The sequence below is a fragment of the Varroa destructor genome, unplaced genomic scaffold, assembly GCF_002443255.2.
Source record: "Varroa destructor unplaced genomic scaffold, Vdes_3.0 BEIS01000412.1, whole genome shotgun sequence".
Taxonomy (NCBI): domain Eukaryota; kingdom Metazoa; phylum Arthropoda; class Arachnida; order Mesostigmata; family Varroidae; genus Varroa; species Varroa destructor.
In genome coordinates, this window is record NW_019211865.1 from 82750 (window position 1) to 101904 (window position 19155).

Here is a 19155-nt window from a genome sequence, read left to right on the forward strand (position 1 = left end):
TCGGAGTCGAGCATGCATCCATTTATGGGCTTGGCGACAGGTATCAACAGTTCCGACGACATTGTTATGATTAGAATAGGTGGTAATCTTATGGAATTTAGTGCCCGCCGTTCCAGGGAGGGATTAAGTGACTTTTCTCATTTTATTGATGATTATTCATTTATGGGTGTTCGGAGTAGTAAGGAGCCCATATGTGCGATGTTGTGCTTGCTTCAGTGTTGCAGCAAAGTCACGAACTTAAAAATTGGTGGAAGGGAAATCTGTGTTACATATGTAAAAAATTGCGAGTATGATTCAAAGAACTGAATTTATTTTAAAACCATCAGTCGTGCGGCTGGCCTTATTGCAGTCGAGCATTGGTTATGTTGAATGATACTGTGTATTACAGTTTAATGAAAAAGTCAATGTGAGTGATATTGTATTACCGACGGTTTTATGAGCCACTTTGCAGTTTTGCCGCGCAAGAAATATGAAAATTCTTTGAAAAATAAGTGCTCCACATTTTCATATGTAGTGAAAACAGAGCATAAGTATGATATGTGGGTTGCAAATATCTAAGGACTAATTTATCTCGCGCTTTGTTAAGGTGAGAAACACGAATTTCTTTTTGCTTGTCGCTTATATGTAGCGGAAGTGCAGATCAACAGTTTTCGCACGCATTTTTGAACAACTATCTAGACTTCACACTGGGCTATAGGTTAAATTAGTACAAAACCCCTTTCACAAGTAGCCCACATCGCTGATAGTTTTTTGCTCTTACTAGTTTTGAGCGAGATACGGCTGTAAGCTGCAACAGCCAAAAAGATTTTTTGACGACCTAAAACATTTTATTACACATTACTACATACATTTTTGTTATACATATCTATCGATAAATTAGTAGTATTCTTACAAACAGCAATTTGTACGTACGTAATGTAAATAATGTAGTCAAAGATCCGATTTTTATGTGCGCTGAAAAACGAGAATTATGAATATAAAATATGTTTGCATATCCTGTTCTCGTTAGAAAGAAGTAGGAACAAGTCTATATTTCGAGTCAAGAAATTAACCGGTTCAATATTAAGCTACCGACTTCTATTCTAACCATTTAAATAATAACTATTATTATGAATACTATTTACATGTATACGGGATGGAGACCGTAATGACAATATTGACGATTGAACGATTTTGTTGTTGGTTTGTTTTAAATCTAATAAGAACAACCTTTCACCATTTTCACTTTCTGAACATGCAGATTCGGAAAATTAATATTCTATGAGGACGCATTTTTCTGAGCAAAGCTAACTTCTATAAAATTAAAGTGTAATGTCATTTGATAGAACAGAAGCTAACCTTGATGAGATGCCAAAAAACCATGAATCATTAAGAAATTCGCAATATAAGAACGCGGTTATTCTTCATTGGGAGAGCCTCAAGATTAAGTAAGCGTTACAACTTAGTACATTAAAATTCTCTTTCGCATATATCGCCTTCATCAATAACGTGTATGGTAGCTTGCATTGCTGGTAAGAGACTGATAAATATACGTTAAGTTTTTTCATAATCACGGCAACTTAATAATCAGTGTAATGCAAAGGGACCACAAGAGCAATCAAGCCGAGTTGCTATGACCGGGTAACCTAATATCTGCTAGAATAATACTAAATAATAATCAATTATCGCTAGAATAATGCAGTGAGTCATCCAAAACAAGGTAACGAAGGAACCGAAATGAGATATTGAAATGGGATAGCCAAGATAACTACAGAAGATTATGGCTGCAGTGCAGTAGGGCTATAGTATAGCTGCAGTGAACTCATTGAAGTTATACTTAGGTTCAAGCCGCGCATCGCTGTTAAATGCAATTGAAAAGTAAAATAGTAGTATAAGCCAATGTCTAATGCATACAATACCAGCCATGTGTTTAAATTTACATACAAAATGGTTATGTTAGTCACATAATATAAAGTAAGCAATAAAAAAATTAATAGACTCTAAGGAGTATACTCTCAGAATCTTCAGGTATCAAGAAGAATGTTCTATGTCAAGATTCCAAAGCTGTTAAGATGAAACTAGAGAGCAGGAGACGTCTTCGGATTTCGTGAGGTGGTGGAAGATGGACCACTATGCCGTTAAGGACGCTGGAGATCTACAATCAACATCCAGTTTTGTGGAGCCATTATTGTCGAACCGCCAAAGCAATCCATTGTCATATCCCGAATATAAAAGTCATCAGTTATTTGGGGCCAGTTCCGCTGTTCGCTGTGACGACGTCTGCAAGATTCAGGTGCATGCAAAGCTCTCTACTGAGATCCCTTTCAATACGAAAGATTATCTAAGGATTACATCATCAGATGACGACAAGCCAGCTGACGAAACCATGAAATCTCAAAAGTATCATTGCCCTCCGCAAATATTAGGCTGTGCCGAAGCAGAACAGAGTTCTTCACATGAGAGCAGTTTTGCAACAAATGCAATTACTGAGAACGCATCAGCAGTTCTTGAAATTACACACCGAACGGTTAGTCGCTGCAATAAGGTGTATTACTTATGGGTTCGAAAGTAATTGTTTATATTGTTACAGTTATGGATTATTAGTGTAGCTATAGGTTGTAATTATTGGGAGATCCTTAGGACTAAGTAAGCGATGTAATTTAGTAGTCCTCTTTCGCATATATCGTCTTCATCAATAACATGTATGGTAGGTTGCACTACTGGTAGGACACTGATAAATATACATTTGTAATCAAGGCAACTTAATAATCGATGTAGAATAAATAGATAGTTAAAAAGCAAATAGTAAAACATACTGTACACAATTTAGAAGTTCATTTTTTTCAGGATGGATTAACTTGTGATTTGATTAGTAAGCGTGGTGGTGTCGGTGTCGTGCAAGGTAATTACTCTTATGATAGCGTAAGCGAGGAAGTCACTGGATTTGAAGAACCTACAAGTGTGGTGAGCTACTTACTGTTAAAGTCCTTTAAATACAACTATATTGACTATTTTTAGGCTGTTGTATAGATTATCTTCTGTGTAAATATATTATTCATACTACTATTGTACATACAATTTTGTCCCTTACATGCTACCGACTAGGTTTCCTGTCTTTATAATAAATAGAAGGATTCAATTCGCATGAAACAAGATGGATCCCTTTCACCTAGCTATTAAAAAATGACGTAGTTCACCGTGTTCTAACAGCGGGTTTATTTTTTAACATGTAGGATGGGCTGTTTGTAAAGCACGACTAATCAGCACTATATTATCGAGTACTTGTAATTATGAGTACCCCAATAGACTAAATATAGGAGTTGATTTTGAAACAAACCTCTGAACCAAGGAAGGCTCTCTAGAACCAAGAAAAAAGCGAACAAGCTGTAACACTCATTCTGTGGAAGTAGAAAAAGCAAGTTAAGTCGTAAAACATAGTTCGCCTTCTCTTTAAACAATGGGTCGCTTTCAAGCGACTTGGAGGTATTAAGGCCCCTGGTATATCAAGCTGATTGAGAAGTACCCGAAAGGCATGGATAATACCGAAAGCCGCAAACAAGTTGGGACGTCATTTGCATGATACCTCAGCACTAGCTGAAACGAAAACATCTTCATTTTTATGATTTCGTCAGTTGAAGTGCTTGTAAGGCTAACTTGGCAGACAATCGTCTTATAAACTTTGCAGCACAGGCATACCACCTACGAATGCTGTCTAAATTCGAATTTTTTTCAAATGGCCGAGTACAGCTTCACAAATGCGCACACTCAAGCCACTAGATAAAAGCTTTTTCAAAAGACCACATAAACAAACGTTCAGCGAAATCAGCTATCATCCGATTTCTTGTGGATGGAAAAAGAAACAGCTTCGGTAATCCCAAGGGCTTTGCAAGTGAAAAAAAAGCAAGGCAATTTAGCGCAACACAAACGGCGCGGACTCGCTAGTCGACGCTGTCAGACGATATTTCTGACGATACTTCCGATTCACTAAGGTCTAAAGAGATATGTGGGTATGGCTACCATATTACGGAATGTACAGGAAATACTTGCGTCATATATTATAGGTCTTATACGAGGCCGCTTAAACCTCGAGAAGTTAGTTGATATCGTTTGTTCCTTTTTTTAGAAATGAAGAAAGCCGTTTTTAATTCTTCTGTGACGAATATGTAAAAATCAATTGCTGACTTATTTATAATACAGAGGATGTAACTACTGTAAGTAAAAGCAAACTTCCAGCGATATTTAATGCTCTGAGTATAGTGCACCGTGAAGGTATCATTTGTAGCGTTAAAAAAAAAACAAAATCAACAATGAAACCTATCCGCGCGTTTTATAAACTATTAGTTATACAAATTATGGAGTATCTGAAAATAGGTCATTGCCATATACTAATTAGGTAGCGCGGGATCGGTTCCGCAAGAATTTATAAAGAAAGAAGAAGAAATATGCAAATATGGCCATTGCATATCATAGATTTGATCCTGTTGAATAGTTATGTATGGAATATTATTGAGCGAAACTTTAAGAAGTCTCGTCGACATAACAACGCCGACTTGCATATTGGTGCAACCAAGGAAGCGCCTCTACAGTTGCAAACGGAGATTTTGTAACAAATCGGTTAAAGAGTGTGAAATTGAAGTTGTTATCGAGGTGACGAAATTTAAGCGGATAACTGGCGTGTTCTATACAACAAGCTTAAGAAAACTTTTAGGTTTGTCAGTGATCATAGGCAACTTCAGTATGTCGTGCTAAAACTTGTAATATGCAGCCATTTATTATCGACTAAACGTTTTCTGAATAGCATTATCAATGTAAGTTAACTGTTACAACGTTATTTTGGGGGAATCGGTTTTAGTCTTGTGAAGTTCAGTAAAACTGATCTGAACGAAATGTTGCATTAAAGTTAAATATACATTTTATTGCACTCCTGAAATCCAAAAAGGCGTGAGTATTCTATTGAGAAATTTATGATGAAGATTTTGGCACATACCCGACTCCTAGACATGTTATTTTCCGTCGTTTTTTAGTACACTGAGCGTTTTCTGAACATGGAATTCCGCTAATCTGCCCGTCGCCTTAAATAACGTATGAAATACTAGTTTATACTGAAAGCACTCTGAAAAGAAAGATTACTTATTCTGAGAAAAATCGTGTAACCACTGCGGTAAAAACATTTTCAGAAAAATTATTAAAAACTACTCTTATCAACATTAGTACCGACGTTCTCAGCAACACGAGCTCTACCCAAATCTACCCTAAGTCTAAGATACTACTCTATTGACACAACAGAAATAGATGACGTCATACTGCGAAAGCTTCGCGAAATAAGAGCACGTTCTGTGACTTCTCAACAAGACCATGTGTTTACTATGAATAATTGGACACGTTTTTAAATCTATTCAGTTTACGAATTCATCTCTGCTGAGTTAAAATCTGTTCTTGGGGATGGGGCAGTAACGATGTGGTTGCCTATCATTCCGATAATCGAGATCGAGAGCCCCGCATTGTCAAAAATGTCATGCCAGTGAATGAAGGCAGGATTGCTTATTAAGGCTTATTAAATTCTGATGATAGCTGGAGCAATAAAATCTCAACAGTCAAGCTTCAAGTTGACAATACGCTGGCACAAATTGAGGAGTTTAAAAATTACATGAACTACCAGTTTTAAAAGAATACGGTAAGGTCTGCAAATGTTTGTCGTGAATTGACAGCCATTTTCAGTGACGATTGCGTTTATCTAAATGTGCAAACATACTGCGTGTATAGTTGTGTTGTCTGTTAATTTTCTGATGATGACGATGATATTTTACTTTTTAGGGGACCATCTAAGTAAAGTTGTACCTATTTAAAAGGTTGTGTACCTGTATGCCATTTAGAATGGGTATTTTTCTTGGACTTCTAGGTTGATTAGTACAGTGAAGTTACTCAAGGAGCGTATTTTCTGTGTCGGTATGTTTTCTTCTGATGCTACTCAAGTAATTGGCATGTGGTTCTTTCAATATATACTGTTGGAAAGCCTTAGGTATTGTAATTCTGTTACCTATTAGGAGACCTCTTCCTTATAAATGGTGAATTACGCCGGTTGGAGAGGCAAAATATAATTAGGGTATAAATAGTTATGTACTATAAAGTTGTAGGGGTTTTAAACTGTTTGCTTCCAGGTTGACTGTTTTTCGAGTTCTACCGTTAGCGTTTCATAACAAATCTAATATCATCGGCAGATAAAAACTGATTTGTTTAGTATAAGACTTTTCAGTCTGTGAAAGATCTTCATCTTCGGGTTCTTCATGAATCAATTGATTACTAGAAAGTCGTGATAGGGCATCATAATTGCTAAATAAATCAGTATTCCTGGCATCCTAATAAATGTCGTCCATCCAATAATATTACTTAATAACAATATATCAACTGGAATTCTTTTTACAAAGTTAGTAGTGCTTTGAACAAAACTAGCAGCCGCAGCAGGAACGCCATACAAACAAATGCTAGAGTTGTAATTAACGATTTGTTCTATTTTACCTCAAGACCGATTGGGAAGTGAAAAAGTAGCAGGTTTTATTAAGACCTTTTTAGCTTCATTAAAGACTTCCTGAATGAAAGTGGACTGATTACATTTCCTACAGAAGAGTTTATTTTGAACAGGTTTACAGATTTCTTTTAATCTATTTACAAACGCTGAATAATAAATAGATGAGGAACATTTTTTTAGTCGGACTTAAAAATCCGATGTTCTTATTCTTTGGAATAATTGGTCAAGCCCAGGTAGTAAAACCAGTAATTATGTCGCTTATATAAGCTTATGCTCGATTATGTCAATTAATAATTGGTCGATTTATCTATTCATTTTTTCGACTATAATAGCTGGGACTACTTCTTTCAAATGTGAGACGATCGTATCGATATTTTTTTCAGGTACTGGTATTTTTATTATAGTATGTAAATATAACTCCGCAAAAACTAGTGTTGAGGAATATTTTCCGTCTTTCAGCATAGTGGAGGTATCATTTGGTGTTAATAATGTAGAGTCAGACCGGTGAACTAATGTCGCCCGTTTTCTGAAGAATTATTGCTGTTGAAGCAACGTATTCCAAATAAGCGACTCACATACCTTTTTCTAGTCCAGGGAGAGCATGACACAAAACTGAATTTTACTTATGCTTTATTTTAATGCACTTGTTTAGACGAAACATTTGGGAGTACACCTGTCTTTTCAACGAACCCTTTCATTTTTCTAAGATGACATTCTCAATATGCGCTAGCTCTACTACGATATCAGAATGTACGAGTATTCTTAAGCAACTAGCAATTTTTTTAGGAGTAGGACATTGTGCTTAATGACATAGCAGTTGTTTTGATAGTGTTCGTATATTATTCCAAGCCTGTTTTGAAGCAATCGAGTTTCTGCATGTTTGCTTTAGGCAGTAGAAAATTATAGAGCAACAACAAAGGATTTGCCTATTCATCATAGTTACACAAGCTCCGGTTACTTAAAAATATAGTTAATGCAATATCACTTCCCTGAGTTTCCGAAGTGCACATCGTGCGTTTGTGGTCTACAAGTATTTCAGCAAAAATATCTTCTGCTAGCTCCATTATTTGATTCTCTAGATGGTTTATATATTTTCATGAAACAATATTTCTTTCCATGGCCATTTTTACGGCGATATTGACAGTGCTGGTGAAAAAGGGACGTATCTAACGTAACGTACCTTTATGTAGCTTTGCATGGTTAAAGGTTCATCCTGAATGAAGAATGTGTGCACATATTCTACATAGTTAAAAGGTATTGACCGTATTGCTCATTTGTAATGATGCCTCTTGATTGTTTCAAGCGAGTGCGTAGTGACGCGTTTAGCGGTCGTTTCTCTTGCCGAATGGAGTATTCGGCTCTCGAGTAGAGTTAGCCGCTTCGTCTACGTATTCAGATCCTATTAAACCACAGACCCATATAGAAAAAGCAAAAATTTATAGCATTTGGTCTTACCTTTAAAAGTAAAATGATTTTTACACATTCCTTCAAAGAATTCACTTTTTCGAACTTCACGATTTTCGAACTTCACGATCGATTATAAACAAGAAGAACTTTCAAGTAGTTCATTGCTACAGAGATTTACTTAACCTGAAGGTGTTGAAAGTACGTCTGAACTGTAGTGATCGAAATATACCTCGTCTAATTTTTAAGCCAATACCGTTCTCTTCTTTCGTTAGGGTAGCATCATCTTAGACAACCATGTCTTTATATCTTGTTTTCGAACACAAGGCAGGGTTATACGAGCATTTCCGAATTCTGTCATAAAACCCCTGTATAATACAGTCCTCTCGCGGCTGTTGCTAAGCCGCTGCTAAGGCTCTTCTTTCTCTTGTTCTAGATGAGTTAGCTTAAAAAAGCTTTTCTGATTTGATTTTACCTGCAGCCGCTATTCCAATATTTTGTAGTGGTAACCAATATTATTTTAAGTAATAGAAGTCTTGCCGCTAAATCAATGGTATGAAAGCCTGGTACCTAGAGTGAGGCACATTGTTATTTTGGTAGACTTAGAATGGTTTCTACTCTTTACTAGCTGTATATATGTAGATAAAAACGAGTTACCCTAGATGTGATCAACTCGGAAGATATGCGCATTGCGATCTCTAAATGTTTGACATACCACGTACACCATTGGACGCCTACTTGCGAATAGTCGTGCGAGTACCTTAAATAAATGGCAAGCAACTTTTCAGTAGTCCATGTATGTTTCTACATTTTTCTTATAAACGAATCATATGAGCCTTTCCAAATTTCTATTCAAACAGGTTTAAGGACGATATATCAGTACCGAATATCTTTCAAAAATCTCTATGATTGTTTCGAAGAAGTTTATTATTACGTATATTTACCGTCTCAGTTACCAAGTACCTTTTTGTACCTCCGAATAAACTTACATCCCTATGAATTGCGCCATTCACTCATTTGTTTATGGTCTTTACCACTGCTGTCTATCACAAACCACAGAGTACTCGGTAATCTAGATACAAATTCGATAGTTCGAGCTGTTTGTTATAACCTGGCCCATTAATAAAATTGGTTTCCAATAGAATATAATTTAATAGAAATAGTGATTTTATATGGAATTACTAAAATACATTTAATCTTATGGAGAATGAAAAAGATAAAGATAATGACAAGTAATAATGAGTGAATTTCTTTACAGGAACAGGATGCATGCAACGCAGAAGCAAAAACAGGCGACATCAATGAGGACGCTGACTCTCTGAAGAAATCACTGATTGCAAAACAAGGTAAACAAGTCTAGTGGGACGCGTACATTATAGAAACCTCAATGTCCACATAATCGTGCAGTTGTAACGTGTGTCTATTAATCGAAGGACCATGGAGGTGCTCCAGGTTCAATTTTTCCAGCAAATCTAATCAATAGAAATTAGACCTAATGAAGATAATAATATTTTTTTGGCGCGGTGCCTCTAGACTACTCAAATTGACTCTCCTATCCGGACAAGCTTTTGAAGCAATGGTAAAACAGAGGTACAAAGGCTTGTCTAAGAAAGAGTAGCTGAAAGTCAGCTATAGAAAAAAAATGCATTGACATTTATAAAGTTGAACTGGCAAGTGATTTGTTCCGGGCGTTTGGAACGCTAAAAGCCCTTGCTATTATTTGACGAAATAGGGCCAAAGAAGTGGGCCCAACTACACAAGCGGCTGACTAAGCAAGTGATATAGTTAGCCTATTAAGATACACACTGCTCAAATATTACACAAGAGATTTTACATGCAAAGCGAAACAACGGCAAACCTTCCAGGAGATATTATTCGGTCGCTGGCGCCCAATGGTAGCTAGTGTACACACAAATGGCGTTCGTAAACTGCGCACTGATCAGGTATAATACTGGTACCGATCGACCGAAAAGCAAAACTGCGGATCGAAGATCTGATGCGACTCGAATAAAAACGTAGTAGATAAAAACTTTTTATTTATTATCCTGATATAAATAATTTACGCAGTTTTACGAAATTAATGAGGTACAGCTTTCATTTGTCTTATAGCATCTGTACGTTTCGCATTCAGATGATGACCCTATGAATCGCAAACCAGTGAATATGTTTTATTTGCATATTTCAAAAGAGCATTGGCTATTCCTGGCATTATGAAGAACGAGAAGTGTTCTTTTGCTGTCTGTCCACGGAGATGCGCTGTGTTACGACAGAAGGTTGAACCTTTTGCAAATGTCTGCAAATAACGATGAGACTTGGCTAATTTGTGGCTGGCTTGTTGTTGGTTGTGTAATGTATTAAGACAGGACACCAATTTCTGAGGCTTTACCGATGACTGTTAGCTCTTGTTAGATTTTAAGCAATCCATGCGGCGTGTATTTTAGTGCAAAGCATTTTAGTGGCAGCCGCATTGTTTGCAGTTTTTGCATAGAGACTACTGCGACCATTGTTTTCAAGTCACGATTAATTCTCTAATAATTTCGCTATTAATCAAGTGAAACCAAGCATAATTAAATCTTTGTATGTTTATTTAGTATTACATAGTAATAGAATCGAGAAGAGGATCTCATCGAACGTCTTTTCTCTTAGTTTCTGTAGCTTATCCAATAACCGAGAACTGAATTTCGCTTCTTATCGAAAGCATGTAAAATAAGGTCCAAGTATTTTAGATCCCTGACACTCAAATGTACGTTCTCAATTAACTTTCTAAAATTATTTGAATACTTCTTAGTCTAAAGCTTTGAATCACTTTATTGGTGTTAGTGGTATAAGTATGTGAGATTGAATACTCTATGCAATCTCCTATATACAGTTTTCAGTTAAGTTTATTCAGTGTCTTGTAGTTGTTATACATCTTCTCTTGCTTAGCTCTTTAGTTAGTTTTCCGTGCTGTTTCATAGAGACATGGTAACGGTTTATTTAGTTACACCTGTCGTGTAAAATATGTTGCCGTAATGATTTATAAATGATAGAGATGGTTAATTTGTCTTTAATTTCATCAAATAAATGAGGCAGCAATACAAATGTTGATAGTTGTCAAAGATTTGAATTTTAAGAAACCTGAATTTAAACAATTTTATAAGATGCCCTTCGAAGTCGGCGTGCAGTGGTTCGATGGTATTCTGTTCCGTAATGATCCATTGCCTTCAAGCCATGATTGGTTAAGAAGATGGAACCGTATCTCATTGTTGTTATTGTATCATATTATATATTACATTTTTCTATTTGTTTTATCATGTATTGTCAGGAGCTAGAATCCTCTGCACGGCACAGCGAAATATGTACATTGTTGCAAAGTTTTTTAGAAATACATTTCTTCGATGGGTTTGTCATGTTTTTACGTTTGTTCCCCAGTACATTGAGAACATCTTTAAATCCACCTCTAGCGCTTATGGCTAAATCTGGTGGAGTACTAAATTAATCTTCTCCGCGTAGGGACCGATATATACTTTCACATGGCTTTGATTTCGGAAAATTTTTGGTGTATTTTTTCTTTAGAGGTTATAAAGTCGTTAATAACAAAAATTCTAATAAATTCTAATAATTCCATAATAATAACCGTTTACATGTACGTAAATACATTTATGAAAATATTGTAAAGATGCGCGCTGCGCGTATTAAAAATACAATGATTCCAAAATAAATGCAGCTCAGATCTGTATATAAGGGGCTACATTAGGCCGAATAAATCGCATTTCGAAAGTAACAGATTCGTCATTTGCACGATTCTGATGGCAGCGATGGCTGATCGAACCCAGGTCGTTTCCAGTCGGCAACGCCATGTTTTGGAATGGTTATGGGGCAAGCAGCGTTCGAAACGACCTCAGTAGTGTCAAGCACAGTTCAAGACAAGGTAGTCTGAGAACAAAAAAGGTGGCTGTCGATTCACCAAAGTATCTGCTTCCAGGAGAAGGGCGTCATGGCACACCAACAGGGCTATTGTAAGCTTTCAAGGGATTCCGAAGACAAAGATACGTGCGTGAATGATAATTTCGTAATTATCTCACTGGGGCTGCCTCGGTAAATTTTTAAACGCTCGCGTGACTCTCCTGGAAATATCGGAACCTAAAACATCAAACAATTTATTTGAATCTATGAATGGTGACGAACGTAACACGTTAAGCAAGCTCATTGAACGCCCAGCAATAATTGCAGGGAGCGAGGTGACTTTAGGGACCAGTGCTTGCAGCCTTTTCTCCTTTAGAGCGTAATTTTTTTTTGCATTAACGGGATTATCGATATTTTTGTGCTTCGCAAGGCCGTCGTAGCTCGTTTAGCAGTACGGTGCTCAGACACACCGTCGACGATTTTGGACTTAGTTAATATTGCGGTTGACGACAAACTAAAGTAACCATTCTCCGTACCAACCTCGCGAAAGATCTTATCCTTAGCCAGCCATTTTTGTCAAGGAGGTTCCGCTTATAATGAAGGACAATTACTCCTTGTAATCATTAGTGTAGGGCCGCTGGGGGTACGTCATATTACCATGGGCAGCAGTGTGCGCAGCACTCCCAAATGAACCCGACCAAGGTAATCAGCGCTACCACAACTGGGCGGGGTTCTGAGCTGTTTCCCATTCAGTTCAAGGATTACACTGTTTTGCGGAAATGCAGCGAGCACGAAAAAATGCATGCACAAAGCATCGTAAAACTTTCACACAGCCCGTAGTCTTTTCCGGTAGTACTGGTGAAGAGAAAAAAAAAAAGGACAATACGTTTTAGCGTCAACTATTACAGGCTTACGCAGCATTGCCCTTACTGGCGCCCTCTGCTTTATCCTTGGATTTAACAGACCATCATGCACCCATATAACAATATGAAAACGCCATTTTGCACACCATACAGACTCTACCAGCATGCCGTTAGGCTTTAGCAACGCATCCGCGAAGTTCTAAAGGCTATGGTCATTGAGACTCTGAGATACCAGATGATTCTGCTTTAACAATCAGACGAGTAAACGGTATATTACTCATCTGATTTCGACACTCACGTGATCTGCAAACAAATGCATTTCCACAACCCAGTGGTATATCTAAGCTATAAGATCACGGCCGTAAGGATTTTTCCGGAACTTTAAGGTCCGGGTAGTAAAAACTCCGCGCAGCCGACGGGGGTCAAAATGTCGGCTTGTCTTCCTATCATTAACGTTTTACATAGGATCTTGCTCGGATTATGAGCCCCCTCTACGTTGTAGTCAATACAAAAAAAAAACTATGTTCAAGGCCAAGATTACAGAGGAGCCCGTCCTGTGCCAGTTTTGGCAAGATGTGGAAACGAGCTTTACAAGCAGATGCAAACGAAGCCGGGCGAACGGCAGTAGTTTTTCGGAAACGAAACGGGAGTACGATATACAATTACAGTGTTTCATTTGCCTAAATCACCAGCTATTGTTTCTCCATAGAAGGTATCCCAATCACCTCCACATTACTGATTTTCAATGATTTGTTTTCTGTCTCACAAGAAAGTATACTTAAAAACTAGAGAAGGGCCTCGTTAGGAAAAACCATGCCGGTAATAATGTTGCAATATGTCTTTGCAGACGCTTCAGTGTTTTATGTCTAAGAGCTGATGTGAAACCATACATTGTTCTTCGTGCTAATATATTAATGTGTCCTTGCTGAGTAGCTTTCTAAAGACCATAATAAGAATATAGGAAAATAGGTTTTAATATCAGTTAGCTTCTCAGGTCAAGCAAAAGCGGTCGCCAATGTAACAATCACCAAGTACACAAGTACAAAAATTCACAAGAAAGCTAGCCAATTATTAAAGGATCTTATATACCAAGTGCCAGCTGAAGGTAAATTTACTACTTCTATAGAAGCATTAAATCCTATCTATAATGTAGTTACTTTCGACTTTCACTTTTTTGTTAACTTTACATAACAAATACCAATACAATACAAATAACAAATGTTATGCTATTACGGGAGTGGTTTAGGCGGTGAGATTTATACTAACATAATATGATCAGGCATCATCATTCAGTCTTCAAGAATCACAACAACTTACATAGCTGTTCTTTTCGTGTGCTATCGTATATTACAGGAGAACAAAAAAAAGTAGGAGCTGAACAAAGTGACATTTGCAATGATAAAGATTTGAAGTTAATAGGGGAAATACGAGTTGAGACCCGGCTAAAGAGTGGACTAAATTACTGCGTTGGCCCTGATGACGATGCCGATGGGGTACTAGTGCTTGGTCCGTGTGAAGAACAGCGCCGTTGGCCCCATTCGCGACCGATTTCGATCGAAAGACGTCCAGAGGGCTTTGGTTTTACATTGCGTAACGTTGTGGCCTATCCCTCTCACATTCACAAGGTAGTTACCTTTCGCGCCTTTTGCTATAGTGGTCTTCAATTTCGAAATTAAGCATGTCGCTGTCTAGTAACACTAAGGCCTACTCTCGCCTAGGCGCTAGACAGTCGGATTAAACCGAAATCGAACTTATTCTTGCCGATTCTAAAAGATTTTAGTATGGTAACTTATTGGAATTTGCCTACGGATTCGAACGTAATAGGCGCACACACCAGCTCTCACCGACAATTGAATTCACAGATGAAATTTTTTATATCTATAGAAGGTATTTAGGAGCTACCTAGTTACCATACAATGTTACGTAAAAATGAATGTGATTAATAGCAAGATGGCCGAAAATGGTATTATATCGTTTTATAAGTAATGTTATTTAAATGTTGATTTTCAAATTTGAAAAATGATAAGAACACCCAAGCTGATGAGGATAGATTCGCGCGCTGTCCAGACTCTACACAATCAGAGAAAACAGAAACATACCAAGAGTTCATAACTTCCTGGCCTTATAGTATATAGTAATATTAATTGAAGGTAAAAAAGCTTTTTCAAGGAGGCTATCACGTGTATCATACAGTTTCAAGGAACTTCCGTACATTGCGCCAAAGGAAATATGGAATCGAAAAAAGCTGAGAAGTACCCATTCAATAAAATCAAATTAAAAATTAAACTATATATTTCCCTCACTGACGGATATTTGAAATAAAAACTGACGTACCAGGTCTTTCAGTATTGTTCTAAAACAATATGTAGAAGTTTTTGGGCAATACGCAACTGTCATACACCGTCACAAAATGATCGGAGCTAACATAAAAGCTGCAGGGTAGTCAGCCTTGTTTTGGGATAGTTTGCCTCCAATGTTAAGTTTCATTTAGATTGATACACATTTTCCATCAATCTTTGAAAAGCATAAAGTTCTTTTAGAGTGTAACTAAAATACACTAGATAGGTCGAATGCGTCTTTTTAGAACTTAGCGGCCACTTTCACCTTTTCCGCTCCAACTTCTTCCGCACTTAAACCATTCTTGCCTTGACCAGATTTAAGTTACCCTTTTGGAATTTACTTTTATTCATACGCGATTTTGAAGGGCAGTGGAAGCGCTACGTTTAAATAACGATGCTAGCGGGAAATCATTCATTGTACCTATAGAATATCGCATTGTTGTTTGAGATTCATTTCGATTCGAAACGGCTCGATTATGTACATATACGCGCAGGCGACATACACATATAAGTGATGCCAAGGCGCGGAGGCTGGTGGCAGTGTTTATAGAACATTTCGGGTCAATGCCGGTTATATTAGGCGGAAATGAGCGACTACATTGAAGAAATTGAAAAAATCGGTGTATACAGACACAAAGTTTCGATTCTGATCTTGCACCATGTCTATTATTTCGACAGAAGTAACCCTGTCTTTAACGAAGCTATAGCGATAACTATTAAACATGGCACTATAATGCTTTTAATTGTAATGCGGCTACAGTTTTATAATTATCTATTTCAATTTTGAAAATTTAATTACCGTAGTACATGGTGATCATTTGAGTAAGACTCATCGAGGAATCCTTTTTAGTAGTTCCGAGACGCATTAATGTGCAGAGCCTCAGTCAAAGCGATAACAATGGTTTCGTAAACAATCAGAGGGGAGCCATTAAAATCACTTCTTTGTCTATATTCTGTGTAAAGATACGTTACTAAACTTTTTCAGCAGTGGTCTTTTTGATCAACGTTTCAGATTGCCACCTCCTTGGGCAAACGGCCAAAAGATATCGGTGAGTACTGTACTTTATAAAATAAAAAATATAAAGAAATTTATAGCTTAGTACGTGCACTGTACTAAAAATGTTTAGAAGTGCGCTTTAAATAAATGAACTACAATAAGAAGAAAAAGTAATTCTGCAATTTCCAGCAGTTGATCTGTATTGCAAATAATCGTCGCTACCGATGCGTTGCCATTAAGTCCATGAATGTCTGGACGGCCCTGTGCTACCCTATGCAAGTTTCAGTGATCCAGGTCATAAAGATTAATGCCCTATAATCTAATTAGAAAAAATCTTCTAAGCTAAATAAACCTTTCAAACATTAATTTCGAATTTTGGAATTTATTGTGTATACCTCAATTTATACCTTAATTTATTCGGTGCCGTTAGCAAATTTAGATTTAATTATTGTGTCAATCTTCCATCCACGAATAACTCAACTTAGAATGTTCTATGGAAAATATTCAGTGAGTGAAAATGTTAATATCGAGAGCTCTACACGTAAGACTTGTAATCATTTTTATTTGCATATTACTTTATTTCAACAGAGCCCTGGTGGGTGGAAGGAAAGCCGTTAGATGCGGTGGTTGTTCGTGAAGTTCGAGAGTGTGGGGCTGCTCAGGCAGCTGGTCTTCGACCCCACGATCGGATCGTTGCTCACCGGGGGTCGCCCATCGAGAGTTACGCTAAATTCGTCGCCCACATACACCAGTGGTAAATGTATACACACGCATTAACTATGACAGTAGGTTATGGATAATTTATTTTAAGCACTAGAAGCTAGAGCGCTCGTAGAGCACGATTCTTACTCTGGAAGGCAAACAGTGACTATAGACAAGAACGTGGAAAGAGTGAAACAACCTATGTTTGTCAATCACAGAATCATCATAAGGGAGCTAGCAGAAAGGATAGATTTCTTGGTTTCTGTCAGGCCGTTTTTGTCGACTGTTTAGACGTAAGGAAGCCTACGGCAAAATTGATTCTGAAACAGCTGAATGTCTAGCAGATGAACACACATGCAAGTGTGTCAAGAAAGCCTTTGGACCCTTCTAGGACAGTTGCTTGCTTGCATATTATTACACGTAATCAAATGTAAGTGTAAGGCCATAACGAGGGGGTGCGGAACGATATTTTAATGTCGTTTGAAAACGATTTTCGACCGAAGAGGGATCTGTTCGTTACGGTTTTCTTCGACCGTCGAAGAGTTATTCATCATGGCTTATACCGCCCGGCTTCACTATCATTAGGGAGTATTTCAAAAGGTTTTAAGAAGACTGCGCAAGTCTGTACGACGCAAAGTCCCAGAACTGGGACAAAACGATCATTGGATTGTTCGTTACGATAAGATACCGGCCCAAACTTCGCTACTCGTACAGCATAAAAAATTCGAATCTGTGTATTGCCCCAACAGCCGTGTTGACCGGACCTCGCGTCTTCCAAACTCAGGAAAAGTCTAGAGGGGAACGGTTCGATATGATCGAAGAAATAAAAGTGAATTTCTGACGTAACTGAAAGCTATGCCAATGTTCTAATAAAAGTATTTTGAGGAGTGGCGAAGAAGGTACGTTGCATCCGACGGGGATTACTTCCAATCGGACAACTTGAATTGTAACGCTTAAATAAACACATATCAATTTGTGACCATTTTTTAAACAAAGGAGTATATCATTCCTTCCGACTTTCCGTTTCCATTCCTATAAGGCTCATACAAGCGAAATCCTCTGTAGAAAAACCAAAGTAAATAGCTGGGGAAAAAACCTTAACACAACGTTTTTAATTTTGTGTCGGCCGGGTTATCGGAGTAGGTTTATAACTAATGCAATTTTTTTAAGTATCGTTCCCGTAGGCGAAAAATGGCCTGATATCCGTTTAAGGAAAAGTCAACCAATCTCCGATGCATTTTACTAACAGCCTTACCTCCGAAACGCAGAAACTTAACTACTGAGCGTCGACTTTCAGCGCTATACAAGATCTTTGCCTCCAAATTTATCATGTTCTGAGGATACTACATCAACTTAATAGTCATAGATAGCTAAGGATAATGCAATATTTATTACCAAATTTGATAACTATGCACGTGTAGATATATTCGTTACGGCTGAAAGTGTAAACAATAAACAGGGGCTAGTTTGAACGTATTTAGATTGTAAAAGCCCTAACCACTAACCGATGCTGTCAGTCTCCAGCCAATAAATCAGTTCTTCACGAGTTACTAACAGCGACGAAGCCCGTGCTCGACTAAACCTGACGAACCACAAGATCAGGAGACCAACCATGTGTTTGAGAACGAGGCCGAGGCCAACGGTCAGATCTCTGCAAGACACGTGGCCATATAATGATGAACCGATAAATTTGCGAATTAGCTGATGAAATATCAATCATCTTCAGTCACTTCATATTTCTTAGTTTTCTGCTTTCCTCCGCTGCTTTTCTCCAGGGGGCATTTTTCTCCTCTAGGATACCATACTATGCTTATTTACCATATTCAAATGTTTACACTTTTTAAAATAAATTACCATACCCATGTGATTTGAGTATGGTAAATAAGTAAAAAAAAATATAGGACATTTCAATTTTCTCATTTACACCACGAGGGTAAAATGGTGATTTTTGCCGCAGTAGTTCACTGTTAATAAAATGTAAGCTATGTTTTCAGCATACGATCGTGAGGTGGCAATTTATTCCACAATCACTTAAAATTTGTGAAAGGTTCATAATAGAAATCTGTCCATTCCAAACTCTACACGAGAGGTAAAGCGCATCGATGACAGACTAGAGAACAGATGGTTAATCTGTTAAGTGTAGGATAGCTATGGTAGGAAAACGCAATAAGCGCAATGGGGTATAGAGATTGAAAATTTCTAATTGGAGGGCGGGAATAAATGTGGATTTAGGGTTAGGTAATACCTCAGACAGGCGCTGTGAGTCTGAATTTCCATGCACAGCTTACGTAAAATTTAGTTTAGTTCTATTTTACGCTGCAGTGCATTAAGTTCACTCCAAAGACATAACGGGTTACTGGCATTTCAGCGGGACAATTAATTCTGGAAGAAAGTAATAAGTACTTTTACCAAGAATAACTGCATTGTGGTCACTGACACATAGCACTAAATCAGTGATGG

At 37.6% G+C, this 19155-nt stretch overlaps 1 protein-coding gene and 1 long non-coding RNA gene across 4 annotated transcripts; one reads left to right on the plus strand and one right to left on the minus strand.

Annotated features, from left to right (window-relative positions):
• The first annotated feature begins 37 nt into the window (after positions 1 to 37).
• On the plus strand, positions 38 to 18875 carry LOC111255071 (uncharacterized). 3 transcript variants are annotated; one of them, XM_022816706.2, is made up of 8 exons: positions 38 to 586; positions 2008 to 2506; positions 2827 to 2943; positions 9168 to 9255; positions 14011 to 14282; positions 16009 to 16045; positions 16582 to 16747; positions 17445 to 18875. In XM_022816706.2, exons 2-8 carry the CDS (start codon positions 2102 to 2104, stop codon positions 17488 to 17490), a joined length of 1131 nt encoding a protein of 376 aa, XP_022672441.1. In that variant the 5' UTR covers positions 38 to 586; positions 2008 to 2101; the 3' UTR covers positions 17491 to 18875. The 3 variants fall into 3 exon arrangements, with proteins under 3 accessions (XP_022672441.1, XP_022672440.1, XP_022672442.1); XM_022816705.2 differs by having other exon boundaries at positions 1999 to 2506; positions 17445 to 18874; XM_022816707.2 differs by having other exon boundaries at positions 1999 to 2506; positions 18213 to 18840.
• LOC147754144 (uncharacterized) lies at positions 913 to 8266 on the minus strand. The gene is made up of 4 exons (XR_015318121.1): positions 8142 to 8266; positions 7686 to 7904; positions 4967 to 5051; positions 913 to 954 (listed from the first exon to the last, which is right to left on the minus strand). It is a non-coding gene; the product is annotated as an uncharacterized LOC147754144 (long non-coding RNA).
• Positions 18876 to 19155: the final 280 nt, after the last annotated feature.

Bases quoted from the DNA above. Each gene is read 5' to 3' on its own strand.
- LOC111255071 (XM_022816706.2), top strand. From the start codon at position 2,102: ATGGACCACTATGCCGTTAAGGACGCTGGAGATCTACAATCAACATCC. The intron at 16,046-16,581 runs GTGAGTACTGTA...TTATTTCAACAG, and splicing joins CAAACGGCCAAAAGATATCG to AGCCCTGGTGGGTGGAAGGA. The intron at 16,748-17,444 runs GTAAATGTATAC...TTGCCCCAACAG, and splicing joins GTCGCCCACATACACCAGTG to CCGTGTTGACCGGACCTCGC.